Source organism: Equus przewalskii, chromosome 25, assembly GCF_037783145.1.
Source record: "Equus przewalskii isolate Varuska chromosome 25, EquPr2, whole genome shotgun sequence".
NCBI lineage: Eukaryota > Metazoa > Chordata > Mammalia > Perissodactyla > Equidae > Equus > Equus przewalskii.
In genome coordinates, this window is record NC_091855.1 from 16353483 (window position 1) to 16372031 (window position 18549).

The 18549-nt window shown below is 44.0% G+C and overlaps 1 protein-coding gene across 4 annotated transcripts in view; it reads right to left on the reverse strand.

Annotated features, from left to right (window-relative positions):
- The window catches only part of MAP3K9 (mitogen-activated protein kinase kinase kinase 9), a 76811-nt gene that overhangs the window by 25775 nt on the left and 32487 nt on the right, over positions 1–18549 (reverse strand). For all 4 annotated transcript variants that reach the window (XM_070594557.1, XM_070594555.1, XM_070594556.1 and 1 more), the window contains exon 3: positions 7416–7596. In XM_070594557.1, the coding sequence (XP_070450658.1) occupies positions 7416–7596 (181 nt within the window). The remainder of the gene's footprint in view (positions 1–7415; positions 7597–18549) is intronic.

Sequence of the window (18549 nt, forward strand, 5' to 3'; positions counted from 1 at the left end):
GTCATGGTGGACCCTAGACCAAAGCCCAATTCTTTCTCTCTAGAATGCCTTCTACTATTTCTCTGTTTCATAAACTCTAATCGTCTTTCAAGATCTGTTTCAAATGCACCACTATTTCTTCATTCATTTTAAACATCTACTAAAGATTTACTATGTATCAAGCTCAATGCCAGGCACCAGGATACAGCATAGACACAGATCTTACCCACAAGGAGATTAGTAAGAGGAATAGAAAATAATCAATTAGAATACAGAGAGGTGAGTCATGACAGAGATACTATGAGGGCACAAAGAAGGGTCACCTAATCCAGACCAGGATCGGGGCCAGGAGACAGCTGGACCTCGGCTACTAAGTGAAGGAGGCGCCAGTGCTCCAGAGACAGGGGTCAGGGTGTACAAAGGCATGGGCCTGCCCTCAAAGAATCCCAAGTGGCCTGGCATGGCTCCAAAGAAGAGCAACGTCCCAACCAATGCGCCAGGGCATCCCGGAGGATCCCTACAGACAGGCCCTCAGAGTGGCCTTGCCAGTCTCCCTGGACAATGGCTTTACCCCAGTAAGCCCTCCAAATACTATTAGTTTCTTTATGCATCTTGACAGAAAAAAAGCCTGGTAGGACAGTTGCAGGTCTAGTCCTGTCTAGACAAGGAGTTGGACTTTAGTCTGAGACTGATGGGAACAATGCTGGACACTTTAGGAAGCCCTCCCTGACCCCCCCAGGTGTTACTCAGCCCTTTTTTGGGATGCCATGTACTGTAGTTGTTTGTTTACCAGCCGTTGGGGCTCCTAAAGGGCATGTTTTTAATCTTTGCATCCTCAGGGCCTGGCCAGGCTCTGGTACACAGTAGCCTCTCCTATGGTGAGTGAGTTGGTGGGTGGGTGTGGGAATGAGCGCACGGTCAGATGGTCCTGCAGACTGCACTGGGTCCCTAGAGCAGGCCCCAAATACCATCAAGAACAGCACGACTACACTTCCTGCCAAACCTTTCATGTTTGGCACTCACCCAGATGGTGGTCATGCTGGGCAGCTTCTACCAAGTGACCTCTCAGAACTCTGAGCACTGCTGACTAGATTCCCATGTTAGAAGGACTCTCATCCTCAGCTGCCTGCTCTTGGGCAACCCCCAGGTCCCAAAGAACCCCTTCCTTCCATCCAGGCAAAGATGGCTGGTGTCCCAGCCCTAACTACTTGGAAAGACAGTAAAGTGTTTCAAAGATCAAAACGTGTCCTGTTTGTGTCCTTGCATCCCATCCCTGATGGTCTTCACACTGAGTGGTAGGTGACCCATGGACATGTCTCAGGCTATCGGGAAGATGGAGGAGCCAGAGACCTTACCCTCCCAGCTTCAAGGAGGGCAGCTCTGCTCTCACCTGGCTTGTTTCTTTGTTCATCTGCATTCCATTCCATTCCGTCTGAAGGGCTCTACAACTAAGAGAAACGGGAGAACTGCTGCTCAAGAAAGACGTAGACAGGCTTGAGATAAATGCCTACATTACCACTTACAGCCGTGTGACCCTGGGAGAGGAAGCTCACCTCTCCAAATCTCGGTTCCCTCAACGGTACAAGCAAGACAGCAACCCCCACCTCACGGAGTAGCTGCAAGGAATAAATAACAACAACTACTCCTCATCCAGAAACCACTACCTAAGGCTCGTAAGCAAACTGCGTTTCCCCTTGGAAAGCGTCTGCCGAGATGTAGGGAGAGTCCCCAGTGGTGGTGAGAGCCGTGCCAAGGGACACCAGCATCCAGGGAAAGTAAGCCTTTCTGGGGATGACTAGACCAGTCAAAGCTTTCCCCTGCCATCGTTCCTCTTTGCTTTTGTAACAGCAGGTGGGTGATATAAATGAAGTCTTGGCATTCCCTTGGCAGGAAGAGAGGCCAAGAAGGAACGGGAGAAATAGAGGTAAGACGGGTCTGAGCCTCAGGGAGAGTGGGGAAGTAGAAGTCCGCGGAATTTATCTCAGGTTTAACTTTGTTGCCCTCCCAGGATTGAGAGAAGACAAGAGGTCCTTTCAAGATCATTTACAAGCAGCCTGGAAGTACCAGCTCAGTTAAAACTTGGCCTTGGAGTCCCTCCCCCAACAGGGAACCACCAGCTCCCAAAGTGCTGCCAGTGATTTCCCAAGAGTCCTCACAGCCTAACCCAAACCCTCAGGAATGCACCCTGTGTCGATAAGGAACCACCTCAGAGGTGCGGCAATCCTCTCCACATTTGGTAGGGTCAGGGGTAGGGGACGGGTGTTTTATATTTTTCAAAGTGAGGACAAGCACCAGAGCGGAAAGCAAAGCTTCCTGACCAAAGGCACAGCAATTCCACACCTGAGCTGGACCAGGGCTGTTTTTCTTATGAACCTACACTGTCTCTAAGATGCATGCTCTGAAAGGAAAGGCTGTCCCTTGAATAAGCTCCTGCACTTGGTAATTGGCTGTGACCCCACATTCCAGGAACAACACTGACTGTTTAACAATCTTTGGCAAAGACAATTGAACTACCATATGTGAAAGCACTTTGTAAATTGTAAAGTAACATACAATTCTTCTTCTGGCTGTTGTTAACCAGACCTCGTTCAAAATGATGATATATTTATTAACATATATATTACTATATACATTAATATAATTATTGACATAAATATTTATTGACATGGTAATATGCTAATGCTATATTATATTCAAAAAGCAGCTTATAAAACAGAATAATCCCATTTTAAGGGATGGGTAGATAAGCATGTGAACAGGAATAAACGCACCAAAATATCAATATAGATTATCTTTAGAGGTGGGTTGCAGGTGATTTTCTTTTTCCTTTTTTCTTGTTTATCTATATTTTCTAATTTTTTCTATAGTGAACATGTTTTACTTCTGTAATATTAGAAACTTAAAATGATTAACAAAATGCCTCCACTTCATCCCACACACAACAGGCGATAAGTCATTATAGGACGATGGCCTCTGGTTGTAACCACCTCTCCCTGCACAGCACGCCCAAAGGAAAAGATTTTGTCAATTACTCTTCTTGAGGTGGTCCAAAATCTAAGCAGATTGGGAAACTTACTAGAGGATCTGGGCCATTATCATCTTACCCTCCATCACAGTACGTGGAGGAGGCCAGAGAACTACCTCTGAAGAGCAGTAAGACAAACTCAGCTGGCACTGGGCACCCAGCAATAACAGAGGCCCAGAGGTCTGGATGAGTTCCAGGAGGGGAGAGGGTTGGACTCAGGCTCAGCCCAGTACCTGGCACAGAGTAGGCATTCAACAAACATTTCTTGAACAAGTAAATGAATTACAAGTCAACTGGGGAACCAGCTTTGTCCCGAGTTCCTGGGCACATTCTGGCCCTCTCTGGGATATCCTGCTGGGTCCCAGAGATGGCGGGCCATTCATTCTGGAAAAAGCTGCCCAAAGGGCAAGAACAAGAGTATACAGAAGGTAACACGGCTGCAAGCACAGAGTTTCAAGAGACACATATCCAGTAGTAACAACAGCTTTACTTCTACCACCTGCGTGAACTTAGGTACCTGACTTAAACCATCGAGCCTCAGTTACCTCAACAGTAAAATGGAAATGATATCTACTTTTGGGGATTCTTGCGAGGAACAAATGAGATAGGATACAGAGCATTCAGCAGAGAGCCTGGCCCTTAAGCATTTGTAGGTGGTACATACTGTTACCACTGTATGTGTATTGTACAAGTAGCAATGGACACACGTTTTCCTCTGGTAAAGGTGCGAGATCATCTGGAGCCACTTAGATGACTCGGCTTGAGGAGGGTAGAATTAACAGCCCATTTAGTGGATTCCATAAACTGTCTCCTACAAGGAAATGCTGTAGCATGAAAGCTAAGAAAGCTGCAAGGGAGCAGGATGAATTATGTTTTCAAACCACATTCATCAATCAAGCTGAGTCAGGAGGCTTAAATCCCAGGAATAATTCTAAACTAGAGACCCACCAGCAGAGTAGGCCATGTGACAATTCCCAAGACACCTCATCCAAAGTGCTGTTGATTTGGAGTTTACCTCCAAACTCTCCCCTTCAGAGAGCAGAATAACTTCATCAGATGCCTCTCACTGAAGAGGCTCCTCAAGCCTGCTTTCAGGACCTGTGGTCGAAGGGTAAGACCTGGAGGTTAGTCTTGGAACAAGGACATCTTGGGTAAAAGCTGAAAGCTCTTGCCTTGTTCCTTTCATGATGGACAAACCCCTGCAATGGCCTTGCCCTTCCTTGTCTGCCATTTCTGTCACCATGACAGAGAAGACCCTACATTAGGTATTTGAGCTTTCCTTTCCCACTAAGAATGTGCCTGGATACTGGAGGCAACTCTGTCCAAATCAATGTAGCAGCAGAAACCTTTAAAGTGTGTGACCACACAAGCTGAATGATTTCAAGGCCAGGCCGGGAGAAGAGGCTAGCAGGAATATAGGAAGAAGAAAATAATCACGTTACTGAGAAGTCATGGTTTCCCATGAAGAAAGGTAAGATAAAGTTGAGTGTGGCAAGTGGCTGATTGTCCCCCCAAATCCATGGAAGAGATTCTTCTTCCATAGTAAGCCCAGCTAAAGCCTACATTTGTCTGCTTCCTTTGCAGCCAAATGTGCCCACGTAACCACGCAATGGGGTGTGCACAAAGGAGATATGCATAACTTCTGGGTTGTCTCCAGATTAAAGACAAGCTGCTTGCTGTAGATAAGCTCTCTCTCCCCTTTTCTTCAGACTATAATGCAGAAGTAACAGTCACTCTGATGGAACCATTTAGCTAAGAACACCACCCTGAAAGAATCTGAGTTCCTGAATGATCTCACAGGACACAGCTGCCCCACCAGCCTGGACTGGCTGGACTACTCCTTGAAAAAGAAATACACTTCTACCTTATTTAAGCCATGACATCTGTATGTCTCTTTGTAATAGCAGCTTAGCTTAATTAATATACTAACTAATCTCATTAGCCTATGGTCAAGCAATGAATGTGTTAGGTTGAAGCATATTCAACTGCTGTTTTTGTAGGTCAAAAACAGTTGAATATCAGTGTACAGCTCAACCTAACGAGATCTGGTCAGAAATTTTCAGAAAAGGATAACTTCACCCTGTAGTTAATGTGTGGTGAAATAAGATTAAATATACGGAAGCTACAAAACATCATTGAAAGAAAATTAAAGGAGGCCTAAACAAATAGAAAGATATCCCATGTTCATGGATTAGAAGATTTAATGTTAAGATGGCAATACTCCCTCCAAAGTGATCTACAGAGTTAACACAATTCCTGTCAAAATCCCAGCTATTTTGCAGAAATTGACAAAATGATCCTAAAATTCACATGGAAATGAAGGGACCCGAAATAGCCAAAGAAGGAGGAAGTTGGAGGACCCAAACTCCCTAATTTCAAAACTTACTACAAAGCTACAGTAATTAAAACAGGGTGATACTGGCATACAGATAGACACATAGCAACAGAGTAAAACTGAGAGTCCAGAGATAAATCCTCACATTTATGGTAAATTGCTTTTTGAAAAGGGTGACAAGACAATTCACTGAGGAAAGAATAGTCTTTTCAACAAATGGTGCTGGGACAACTAGATAGCCATATGCAAAAGAATGAGATTGGTCCTCTACCTCCCATTGCATACAAAAATTAAGTCAAATGGAACAGAGACCTAAATGTAAGAGCTAAGATTATAAAACTCTTAGAAGAAAAATAGGTATAAGTCTTCATGACCTTGGATTAAACAATGGTTTCTTAGATACAACACCAAAAGCACAAGCAATCAAAGGAAAATAAATTGGACTTCATCAAAATTAAAAATGTTTGCGTTTCAAAGGACACTAACAAGAAAGTGAAAAGAAAACTCACAGAATGGGAGAAAATATTTGCAAATCATGTCTGATAAGGGATTTGTATCCAGAATATATTAAGAACTCTTTCAACATAAAAATAAAAGGACATATAACCCAAGTTTTAAAATGGCAAAGGATTTGAATAGACATTCATCCAGAGAAGATACACAAATGGCCAATAAGTACATGAAAAGATGCTTAACATAATTAATCATTAGGGAAATACAAATCAAAACCATAATGAGATACCACTTCTGATCTACTAGGATGGCTATAATCAAAAAGACAGACAATAACAAGTATTGAGGGGATGTGGAGAAACTGGAACTCTCATATATTGCTAATGGGAATGTAAAATGGTGCAGCCACGGTAAAAAACAATTTGGCAGCTCCTCCAAAAGTTAAACAGAATTACCATATGACCCGGCAATTACACTCCTAGGTATATACCCAAGAGAACTGAACACATATGTTCACACAAAAGCTTGTACACAAATGTCCATAGCAGCATTATTCATAATAGCCAAAAAATGGAAATAACCCAAATGTCCATCAACTGATGAATGCCTAAACAAATTGTGGCATATCCATACAATGGAATATTATTCAGCTATAAAAATGAATAGAGTACTGATACATGCTACAACATGAATGAACCTTGAAAATATTCTACCAAATGAAAGAAATCAGTCAGAAAAGACCACCTACGGTATGATTCCATTTGTACAAAATGTCCAGAAGAAGCAAATCTATACAGATAGAAAGTAAATTAGTGGTTGCCAGGGGGTAGGGATAGGGAGAATTGGGAAATGACTACAAACAGGTATCAGATTTCTTTTTTGGGTGACACAAATACTCTGGAAATAGATAGTAATTGTAGTGGGTTGAACAGCGGCCCTAAAAAGATATGTCCACGTCCTAATACCCAGAATCCTTATTTGGAACAGAATCTCCCTTCGAGTTTCTGGAGGGAGTGTGGCCCTGCTGGCACCAATTTCAGACTTCTGGCCTCCAGACTATAAATTTCTATTGTTTTGAGCCACCAGGCTTGTGGTAATTTTTACAGCAGCCCTAGGAAACTAATAACAATGGTGATTGTTGTAAAACTTTGTAAATTTACTAAAAATCATTAACTTATACATTTTAAAGGCTCAACTTTATGGCATGTGAATAATATTTCAATAAAGTTGTTATTTAAAGTACACACGTTCATAACCATACACATGCAAGCTCCTTTTACAACACGGCAGGAAGCAACAACTTCACAGGCTAAGTAAAGTACATGATAACCTATCGTCCTTTCTTTTGTATAACAAGGTGATGCTCCTGCCTCACAGTCACGAGAATATAAACTCTGTAGATGCTGATCCTCCCATCAGTGAGGACAGGATTTTTAGATCCATGTCCTTGTGACCTCGTGGGCTGACATTTACTAGAGGGATGGTTGGTCTAACCTGTGACTCCGCAGTTTTGGGGGTATGCTTCAGACCCATATTTTCCCAACCTCAATTCTCCAAATCCTGAAGTATGTGTGCAGCCAAGACAGACCTGGGGAACACTGACCCTGCAGCTCTGGACCTTACCTCCACACGTCGCTGCCTTTGGAAAACATGGAGGCACGAATGACTTCAGGTGCCATCCAAGCATATGTCCCTGCCGCGCTCATCTTGGTGGTTCGGTGCCACTCCCGAGCCAGGCCAAAATCAGTGATCTTCAGAATCTTGTTGCTCAGATCTCCATTCTCCACCTTTTGGAGGATCAATACTGGGCAACAAAAGGAATAGAGAAGAAACCAGAGAGTCTGCATTAATCACAGGGAAACCACCGAACACAGAGCCCTCCTTCCATCCTCTAGTCCTGAACTGCAGGCTCCATCATGTGGCTACCACGGGTTGATGGTAGGAGCCATTGTTCTCATACACCTACAATGCATAAATTTTTGTGCCAAGTATTTTATAGGCATTATCTTTAACCCTCAAAACAACTTTATGAGGTAGATAGTACTCTCATCTCTGTTTTACACATGAGGAAACAACTAGATCCAAAACCACCAGAAGCCAGGGCATTTCCGCACAGCGTACTTTCCTGGAATGTGTGTTATAGATATAGTCTCCCAGCAGTAGTGAAATGTTTAAACTCTCTCCTGGGAAAAAGTCACTACCACCTCATGGCATGGTGAGGTCACCAATAGAGATACAGCTCTGTTAGATAAATTTTCAAGGCCACACAACTAATAAGCCAGGGCTGAAACCCAGGCAGCCTGACTCAAGAGCCTTCTCTGCTGTCTTTACACCATTCAGCCCATTCACACTCTATGAAAGAAGAGCTGTGAGGTCACAGCTGACCCTTCTGAGAAGCAGCTCCTTGGGCTTTCTCTCTGCCAGGGCACCCCGGGCTATACCCACCCTCAGATCACAAGGAATGGGGAGGTACATGTTGGATTTTCAAGGTTTCAGATGGTGTCTGGACAGTTTCCATGAACCTCTCCAAGTTACTTTATTTAAGCTCTTAAGAAAGCACGTCTTTTGGGCACAGAGATTTCCCCTTAATCCAGGAACTCACCCCCACCCTTTGAGAACTGGCTGACAAGTTGGAGAGGTCAGAGTGACACACATGTTAACACCCGTGCTGCTCTCTGTGAACATGGCCCAGGCAGGAGGAGCTAGTGCACTGAACTGATTATACTCAGGGCCCTGCCTCCTACATTCTAACACCAAAGCACCACAGCGTGGGAGCCATCTTGGCTCTCCCAGGACAGCAGCTGAGGCAGCTACCTCACCCACTTGACGGTTCCAGTGGTAAGTGTGCCCTCGTGGGAACCAATCTCCCTCAAAAGAGCAAAACTGCAAATTGACTCAAGTGCTGGAAGCTAAGTCAAGGAACTCTGCCGGAGTGGGCAGCTAGCGAGCTCCTTGGACGTGCGGAAGCCAAGCCTTCGTGTTCCCAAGTGGGACGGTTGCAAAGGCCCAGTGGCAGCATAACCTCTGGTGGGCCAGACGCTGAACCACCCGGGATTCAGAGCTCAGTACACAGGATTTCAGCAGAGGAAGAAAGACTCTCTGCCGTTCAAGCCCAAATGGGGAGGGTACGGAAAGGGAACGATTTTAGGGTAACTGCCTTAGGCAGGTCCCTCAAGTCGCACAATTGGACTTTTCCTGCTGCCCCCAACAAATGTCCACTGAACTGTTACATATTGAAAGGACTTAGGCCTATGTGCTTCTCAGAAAATCAGCCATAAAGAGGGATTACAAGCAGCCATAGGCCTGAGAGCACAAGATAAAACAGTGCCAGCCACTCCCTAGATCTAATGGACTGAGACTCCTTCCTCCACGCCCTCTCCCCACCTCCTCTTACATACACCCCCCACGCCGAGCTGCCAGCGTCCTGAATGGGTCCAGGCCTCTGAATGCTTGGGCAGACTGGAAAAAAAAAAACCTTTCTCCATCTCTCCAGATTCTTCTGTGCCTCTCTCCTCCTTTCCTCGGGCAGAGATAGACAAATATGGACCCAGACTGCTGGGCAAGTGACTCTAAAGAAACCCACCGTTCCTTCTACAGAGGTGGCCGCCCGCTCCTGACCATTTCTTTCTGAGCCGCCCTTAAACAGAAGATTTGGAGGGAACCCTATCCTTCCATATCCAGTGGGGTTCCGTCCCGCCACCCCAGACCCCAGAGGACTGGCAGGGGCAGGGGGAGGAGGAGAACAGTTTCATGATACTGTGTGGATCCAGCTGAGCTGCCTCACTCTATGCTGGAAGGGGAAGCAGCGAAGTTTACATTCTGTTACAGGAAATAGCTGTTTTAGAAACTGAATAGCATATTGAAGATGATTTTTGAAAACAGACTAATCTGTCAGATGGCTTAAAAGGAATGGCAGAATGATGAAGATGGGGCAAGAATCAGCCCAGGGACGTTGGTCTGAATTTAAATGACTTTAGATAGCACAGGTCCAGCCTGGTTCCATCTAACGCCACTGCTCCCTGCTGCCTTACAACCAGCTGACCACGAACATTTATCCCAACAGGTTGGGTCCCTGAAGCCATCTGAGTTAGAAATCCCTGGCCTAGGGGTCCTGCCCTCTGCAAAGAGGAGAGGCTGTGTAATCAGAAGCCAGCTAGTCATCCTGGCAGATGGTAAGAGCCGATGCTTCTCAATAATGGTTTCCTGAAACACTGCTATCTACTAAGCATCTATTACTATAAATAATTAAAGCAACAAAGTATGTGAAAGCTTTACCTTTTTTGTAGATTTTTCTTCATTGAGATAAAATTCACATAGAATTAACCATTTAAAGTGAGCAATTTAGCAGTACTTAGTACATTCACAATGTGGTACAACCACCACCTTTATCTAGTTCCAAAACATTTTCATTGCTCCTGTAAGGAAACCCAGTACCCATTAAGCAATTATTCCCCATTCTCCTCTCCTCCCAGCTCCTGCCACCCACCAATCTGCTTTCTCTCTCTATCAGTTTACCTATTCTGGATAGATCATATAAACAGGACTATTCAACGTGAGACACATCTGGTTATTTCACATAGCATAACATTTTCAAGGTTCATCCACATTATAGCTTGTACCAGTACTTCATTCCTTTTTATGGCTGAATAATACTCCATTGTATGTATATACCACAATTTGTTTATCCATCTGTCCACTGAAAGACATTTGGGTTGTTTCCACCTTTTGATTATTGTGAATAGTGATGCTATGAATATGTGTGTACATATACTTGGAGTATCTGTTTTCAGTTCTTTTGGGTGTATACCTAGGAGTGGAATTGCTAGCTTATATAGTAATTCTACGTTTAACTTTTTTTTTTGGGTGAGGAAGACTGGCCCTGAGCTAACATCCATTGCCAATCTTCCTCTTTTTTTGCTTGAGGAAGATAGCTTAACTTTTTGAGAAACTGCTAAACTGTTTTCCACAGCAGCTGAAGATTTTACAGTCTCATTAGTAGTGTATGAGGGTTCCATTTTCTCTTCAACCTCGCCACACTTATTTTCATTTTTTTTTATTATAGCCATCCTAGTAGATGTGAAATAGTATCTCATTGTGGTTTTGATTGGCATTTCCCTAATAACTAATAATGCTGAGCATCTTTTTGTGTGCTTGTTACCCGTTTTTATATCTTCTGTGGATAAATATCTATTTGTTGTTTGCCTTTTTGTTGTTGAGTTATAAGACTTATAAGTTATAAGTATATCCTGGATACTAGACCCTTATCAAATATATGATTTGAAAATATTTTTTCCCTTTCTGTAGGCTGTCTTTTTTACTTGATAATGTCCTTTGATGCACAACATTTCTTAATTTAGATGAAGTCCACTTTATTTTTTCTTTTCTTGCTCATGCTTTTGTTGTAATATCAAAGAATCCATGGCCAAGTTCAAGTTCATGAAGATTTACCTCTATGTTTTCTTCTAAGAGTTCTATGGTCTCAGCTCTTATATTTAGGTCCCTGATCCATTCTTAGTTAATTTTTGATATCATATGAGATAGGGGTCCAACATCATTCTTTTGCATGTGGATATCCCATTGTCCCAGTGCTTCTTGTTAAAGAGGAAAGCTTGACTCTTTAAAACAGAGTGAAGCACAGTCCTCTCCCAACATGGTTTCCCTGGTAGGAAAGAAAGGTTATATTCACAGCAGCTTACTTACCTGAACCACTGCAGTGAGCCCATTCTAAGCTTCTACCGCTGACCAACTGCAGCAATAGCAAATTATCATGCTTGACTTCTTGGAAAACTTAGGAATGTTTTATCAAAATCTGGTGAAGTCTATGAAAGCATATTGTGTAAACCTCCCCTCTCATGCGTAGGGTAGTGGAACAAATGCTGAAAACAACTAACAAGTGCAAGTCAATGGGGGCCTGGCTAAGACAGAAGGAACAGAGAGGAAAAGACGCATTAGAACTAAAGACCTAGTGATTAACCAGATATAGGGGCTTGATGGAGAAGACAGAGGTCGCCAGCCTAGTACACATGGGTACCAAGTAGAACAGTAGTGCCCCTCATTGAGAAGTTGAGAGACAAAGCCCATTTGAGAAAGCCACATTGAGCATGGGACATAATGGTGTTTAAGGTGACATCAAGTTTAGGCTTGACGTTTTCCATGGGACCCTGGACCAATTTCATGAACTCTGCACCTCTATTCTCGCTTTTGTAAAATGAGGATAAAGACTAATAAGATTAATAAAGATGATACAGCAATGAAGCACCCAGCAGAGAGTATGGCACATAAATAGGCACTCAGGACACCACAGCTATTATTATTATTACTAAGTGTCTTGTAAGTAAGTGGAAACCATGGAACTCAGCACTCAAGGTACTAGGCGTGAAGCCTGGCAGTCTCTGATACATAATAACCATGCAATAAATTTTTACTGTATAAACAAATGGAATGATTGATTAATTAATAATGTTAGCTACCTATCAATCACTTAGTGGCATGCTGCTCTTTACATACATCACCTTAGTTAATCCCTAAATTAACCCTATGAAGTAGGTGTAATTATTTTCTCCACGATAAAACACACACAGAAAGGTTAAGTTAGAGAGGGATGGAGATGGGATTCGAAACCAGATCTCTCTTTGCACGCTGTGCCATGCAGGGGACAGAAAAGAATCCTATGCGTCTTTAAGGCTTATCTCAATTTCTGCCAGATCCCTAAAACCGTCAGTCATTAACTAGCCTTCACCACTCTTCCTTTTCCTGAATTATTCCTTCAGCATCCAAAACCAATACCATATAATTAAACATTATATTTTTTATGATTATTCTTCATATGTATTTAATAGTCATTTATTTATTTATTGGTGAGGAAGATGGTCGCTGAGTTAACATCTGTGCCCATCTTCTTCAATTTTGTATGTGGGACGCCACCACTGCATGGCTTGATGAGTGTGCGTAAGTTGACGCCCAGGATCCAAACCTGCGAACCCTCGGCAACTGAAGCAGAGGGCACAAACTTAACCACTACGCCACAAGGCTGGCCCCATATTATATACTTCTTTTAATCATTCCCCGCTGCTGCGTGAATGTGTGCCTCATCATTTTCTCTAGAATGTGATGGAATATGACTCCCAGAAGGCAAAAACCTCTCCTTCTTCTGGAACCCAAGTCGTTCCCCCTCCAGGAACCAAGCAGAGGACCAGGCTCTCTGGGGGAACTGAACCCTCACTGGTCACTTCTTTTACTGAAGGAGTATCTGTGCATCTTCTGAGACCATCAACCTCCCCATTTGATTGTTGTTGAGTGTTGGGCAGCATCCCCCCAATACTATCCATCCCTGAGGCACTAAGGGGAGCCGGTGTGTACCAGGCAGGATAACAAGACTGGAGAAGGAGGAACACCTCAGCCAGGGGTCACTAGTGACTAACACACTCAAGTGGTGCCAGGTGGGGTGGGGGGACACAAGGCAAGATGAGCTGGGGACTCTGCCCATAAGGGCCTTCTACACACCATATGGAAAGATACTCGACAAGATGGAACATCAGGTCAAGACAAAGCGTGCAGCAATAAGGGCCCACATTTTGCTACAATTAATAAGATAATCACAGTTTTCTAAACCTCAGTAACCCAAAGACATTATTCTTGACTATTTCCAGATCAGGACACCACCTATATACCATTTATTTAACATTTTTCTTAAAATTGACTTTTTTCAAAATGGCTTCAAGAAATTTTATATCATTATTATAAATGGAAAAGACAAATATCCTTCTAATATTAGGTAACTTGTACAAATAAATAAAAGGAAAACAAAAATAAACATTATTAAGTTTCAGTAGATCCTGCTACTGCTCATAGCCTGAGTCTAAAGCCTGCTGTCTCCGTTAGAAACAAAAGATTACAGGTGTAGAGGGGAATAAAGGCAGACTAGCACCAAAATGAATCTTGACCTCCAAGAACATGGAGAGGTTGAATGAGTTTCTATGGGATTCAACGGTACTGAATACAGACCACCTAAATGGCCTCAGGGCCATCCTCTGCTAGGAATTCAGAAGAAGAAATGAGTCAGACAGGGTGGCCACAAAGGGCTCGTGAGAATGACCTAATACCATTTAGCTGGAGGCCAGGCTCTCAAAACTTGGCATACCTGAGGAGACTCTCCCATTAGGTCCTAATGGTAAATTTAGCTTTGGTTGATGATTTATCATTTTGAGATTTCGTATTTATTATTCATCTCCATTAGCATAAGGGGCTCCGATTTGCTAAATGATCACCTTGGCACCAAGGCTCCTATCACCATGCCTTCATTTGGTTTAAATGATTCAGCATCATCTCTCCCAGATTAAGCAACTGGCCTAACTCTGTTTTGAGGGTTGTGTTCTGCTTGGTTTAGTCTTTTTTCTTTTTAAGTTTATTGTCAAATGCATATACACATAAAAGGGTGGATAAAACATGTTTGCATGGTTAAAAGAAAATAAGATGAAAACCCATGTAATCCCATCCAGTCTCTGAGAAGCTCCACGTGTCCCTTCCTGTCACATCCCTCTCCCTCTCCCCAGACATCTCAGTCTTGACTTTTGTTATGCGTTCCTTTACTTCTCTTTATGATTTTACCACTACGTACACATACTAAATAAGATATTGTTTAGTTTTGAAAAGGTGCTTTTGACAAGTCAAAAGTGGTTGTGTATACTAGTTTTCTAGGGCTGCCAAGCAAAACTAACACAAACTTGATGGTTTAAACAACAGAAATTCACTGACTCACAGTTCTGGAGGCTAGAAGTCCAAAATCAAGGTGTCACCTGGGCTAGGCTCTTATCAAAGGCTATAGAGAAGAATCCTTCCTTGCATCTTCCAGCTTCTGGTGGCTGCCAGCAATCCTTGGCATTCCTTGGCTCAGGGTAGCATAACTCCAATCTCTTCATTCGGCTGTCTGCCCTCTGTGTGTGTGTCTCTGTGTATTCACATGGCATTCTCAGCTCTGCGTGTCTGTGCAAATTTCCCTCTTCTTATAAAGATGCCAGTCATTGGATTAGGGCCAATCCTCATCCAGCATGACCTCATCTTCACTTGATTACATCTACAGAGACCCTATTTCCAAAAAAGGTCACATTCACACCTTAGGACTTCAACATGTATTTTTCAGGGGGACACAAATTTACCCACAATATAGAATAACAGTAAAAACATTGCCTTTGCTAGATGAAGCCTCACAGAAGGAAATAAGCTAAACATAGTGTCTGGTCATAGTCCCAGAGAACTGACAAGAGCCCTTTCTGGGAAAGTCAGTAAGCGAGATCATCTATGAGTTGGAAAAAGTGGGTAGATGACCACAGTGGGAACATCTGGCACTTGGGCAGCGGAGATGCAAATACTAGACATCCACCAGAAATATCGTTGGAGGAGCAGGCTTCTCTGTATTTTCTATTTCTAAATTTACTTTAGCCTACCCCTGGTTCTCAGGGTTGGGCAATGAAAACACTTCTGTCTGCCCAATTAGCAGGGCAAGGAGGGGTGAGCAGGAGCTTCATCAGCACATGAGCAAGACAGCCAAGTGCAGATAAGAATCTGGACCAGCCTCCCCCAGGTAGTCAGTCCTCAGGTGAAAGAGATGGAACACCAGCAGCAGGTGAGCTGGTGATGACAGCCTGAGTGACCCTGCCCGATCTCAACTGCCCATCATCTTCGTCTACTGCACAGCCGTTCTCCTGGGATCTCCCTTCAGTCCTCAGAGTTTTCCTTCATCTCTCTCCTGTGTTAATTCCTGTGTCCTGCATCCCACCTTCTCTCTTTGCTGGTCTCTTCTCTTGCTTTGGTGGTGTGCATTCTCCAGCAGCTCCTTAGAAACCGTGAATGGAAAGCACATTTTTTTTAGTTAGAAAATGTCTATATTCCACCCCCATACTTGGTATAGAAATGATTGGAGATCCTCCTTCACAATTTTGAAGGCATCGTACATTATTTTCTTGCTTCCGACATTGCTGTTAAGAAGCCTCAAGCCATTTTGCTTCCTGATGCTCTGTAAGTGATGGGTCTTTTTCTTTCAGGAAATTTTCAGTCTCTTCTTAATCTCCAAGGTTCTAAAATCTCAGAGGGATGTGGCCTCGGGTGGAAACTTTGTGAGCACTTTCAAATCTGAACACTCGTCCTTCAGTTACAGGGAGTTTTCTTGAAGTATTTTACTGTTAATTTCCTCCTTTATATTTCCATTTTCTCTCTTTCAAGAACCTCTATTATTCAGATATTGGGCTTTCCAGACTGGTCCTCCAATTTTCTTACCTTTTCTCCTGTACTTTTTCCATCTTTTTTTCTTTTTGCTCTTCTTTTAGAGACACCATCGCTTTATCTTCTAACCCTTCTATGGGTTTTTCATTTCCCTATCATGGTTTTAATTTCTAAGGGAGCTCTTTTTTGTTCTCTGAATTGTTTTTTTAATGGAGTGGCCAGCCCAAATGTAGCCGTGGAACAGCTGTTTTTGTAATATGCACAATGTCTCTTCTTTCACCCAACTGCATCACTGGTGGCTCTTTGTTTTCTCCCAGTGTAGTATGTTTCAGCTACTTTTTCGATTTGTGCTTCAGTCTCTAATGCACCTTTGCTCAGAGTTACAGCAATCCGGTGGCTGTCCATTCATGATTAAGAAACAAATTGTGCTTATGTTTTTTTTTTTTTTAAAGATTGGCACCTGAGCTAACAATTGTTGCCAATCTTTTTTTTTTCTTCTTCTTCTTCTTCTTCTTCTTTTTCTCCCCAAAGCTCCCCAGTACATAGTTGTGTATTCTAGTTGTGAGTGCCTCTGGTGGTGCTATGTGGGACGCCACCTCAGCGTGGCTTGACGAGCGGTGCCATGTCTGTGCCCAGGATCCAAACCAGTGAAATCCTGGGCCGCCAAAGCCGAGCATGCGAATTTAACCACTCGGCCACGGGCCAGCCCCTGCACTTATGTTTTAAAAAAGGAAATCCTTATGTTCTAAGGTGCATACCAGAAAAATTTACCAAAACAAGGACAGGATGCTGCAGCTTTCCTTCAAAACAGTCAAAGGAGGGAAATGAGTGGGGTGACAGAGGAAGCACGATCACCCACAAGGTGGTCATGGTTGATGCTGGATGAGTGCTGGGGGGTTCCTTATGCCCTTCTCCTTACTTGTGTGTATGTTTTCCATAATAGTAAGTGGGCCAGGTGAGACAGCAAAAGCTGACTAGAACTCTGAGCACACAGGAGGGATGTGTCAACTGTGAGCTTCACCACCGGGAGATCCGGGTAAGCCTGGACAAGGTATCTGAGGTCACTTCCTTGAGCTGGTCAGCTCCCAGAGAGCACTATTCTTCCAAACCACTGGGAAAATAAAGGTCTGGCTGCCAGTGTGCCAGGAATCCAGTCAGGAGGAGGCCGAGGTGGTCTCGGAAGGCAGACTTCAGGATATAAAGAGTTACTTCCTCTCCACTTCTTTTTAGTACCCATAGCCTCCAGTGTGCAATCACACCCCAATCCAGAAACCGTCTCACCCCTTCTAAAGGGAAAGGAAGTCAGGTGGCTGCATGGAGTAGAGGAGGAAGAGATCCATGGGACCCAAATGCATTTCCTACAAGTGCTCCTCAGTCTGTTTATTTTAGCACCCGCCTTGACCCCAGTTCCAGAGGTACCTGGTGCTGCCAGTTCCCAGACTTTACAGGATTCTGTGGTTCTTTGGATTTTGATTAGTTCTTTGCTTTCCCCACTGTCAGCTTAGAATTATCTTTCTCAAATATCCTAAGTCAGCTATCGCTCATCTACCTGTTTTCCAGCTTCCAAAACTTGGTTGCTGCTGTCTTCTCTCTTGTTGGCCTCGTGAGTTGTCGTAGTTTTAGCTGGGTTTCAAGAGAGAGCACAAGCAGATGCAGTATCTGTATGTGTTCGATCTGCCCTCCTAGCCCAGCATCCGGCCTTCAGTTTTGTTTGTTTCCTTCGGGACAGGGAGAAGGAAACTGGCAGAGTCTGTATCCAAAGGGACCCTGCAAGGGTTTCCACATTTCCTAGGCTTGGTTCTTCCATCTTTCCCCATATGCAAAATCTGTACTCCTGCTTGTGACTGCCACAGCTCGGCTCAACCATCAGATCTGTGTCACAACATCCTCTCCCACCTTAACAAGAATAAGCTCGGAGCTGCCGCAAGGCAGAAAGAAAAAAACAACAGACGAAGACCCAGAATATCTGGGTTCGGGCTCCACGACTGTGTGGTCTTCACCCATCTCTGACATTCTCTAAGTCTGTAATTCCCTGAAAGTACTGTCGGTCTTTCCTGGGGCCAGCCGAGCTCCACCACCCATCTGAGCTGAAGAACAGCTAAACCCAAGGGCAGAGAGGAGTGAGGCAAGGTGATTCCACCCAAAGAAAAGCTCCATTCACTAGACACAGTCAGGCCTTAGGGCAGCTGAGTCAGCACTGCAGACATTTGCTTCCTGCGGCCTGGTGTCTCCAGTAGAGGAAGGAAGAAGATCTCAGGCTCCAGTCCCACTCAGCAGCCCAGAGTGCCAACAGGCTGGCTGCTAACACAGAGCAGGTTCCCTGCTGTGCTGACTCAGCAAGAGCCACATGGAAAAGCCTGACTCATGGACCACTACCGTGCAGCGAGGGCACGACCAGCATGCAGTCCCCAGCCTCTCCTGCCCCTGGCACTCGGCCCACTCTGTTCCTCCAGGCAAGGCCAAGAGTGGCCAGACTTGCTTACTGAGGCGAGTGATTCACCACCTAGACTCCCTAACTCTCCGGCTCAGCAGAGGTGTG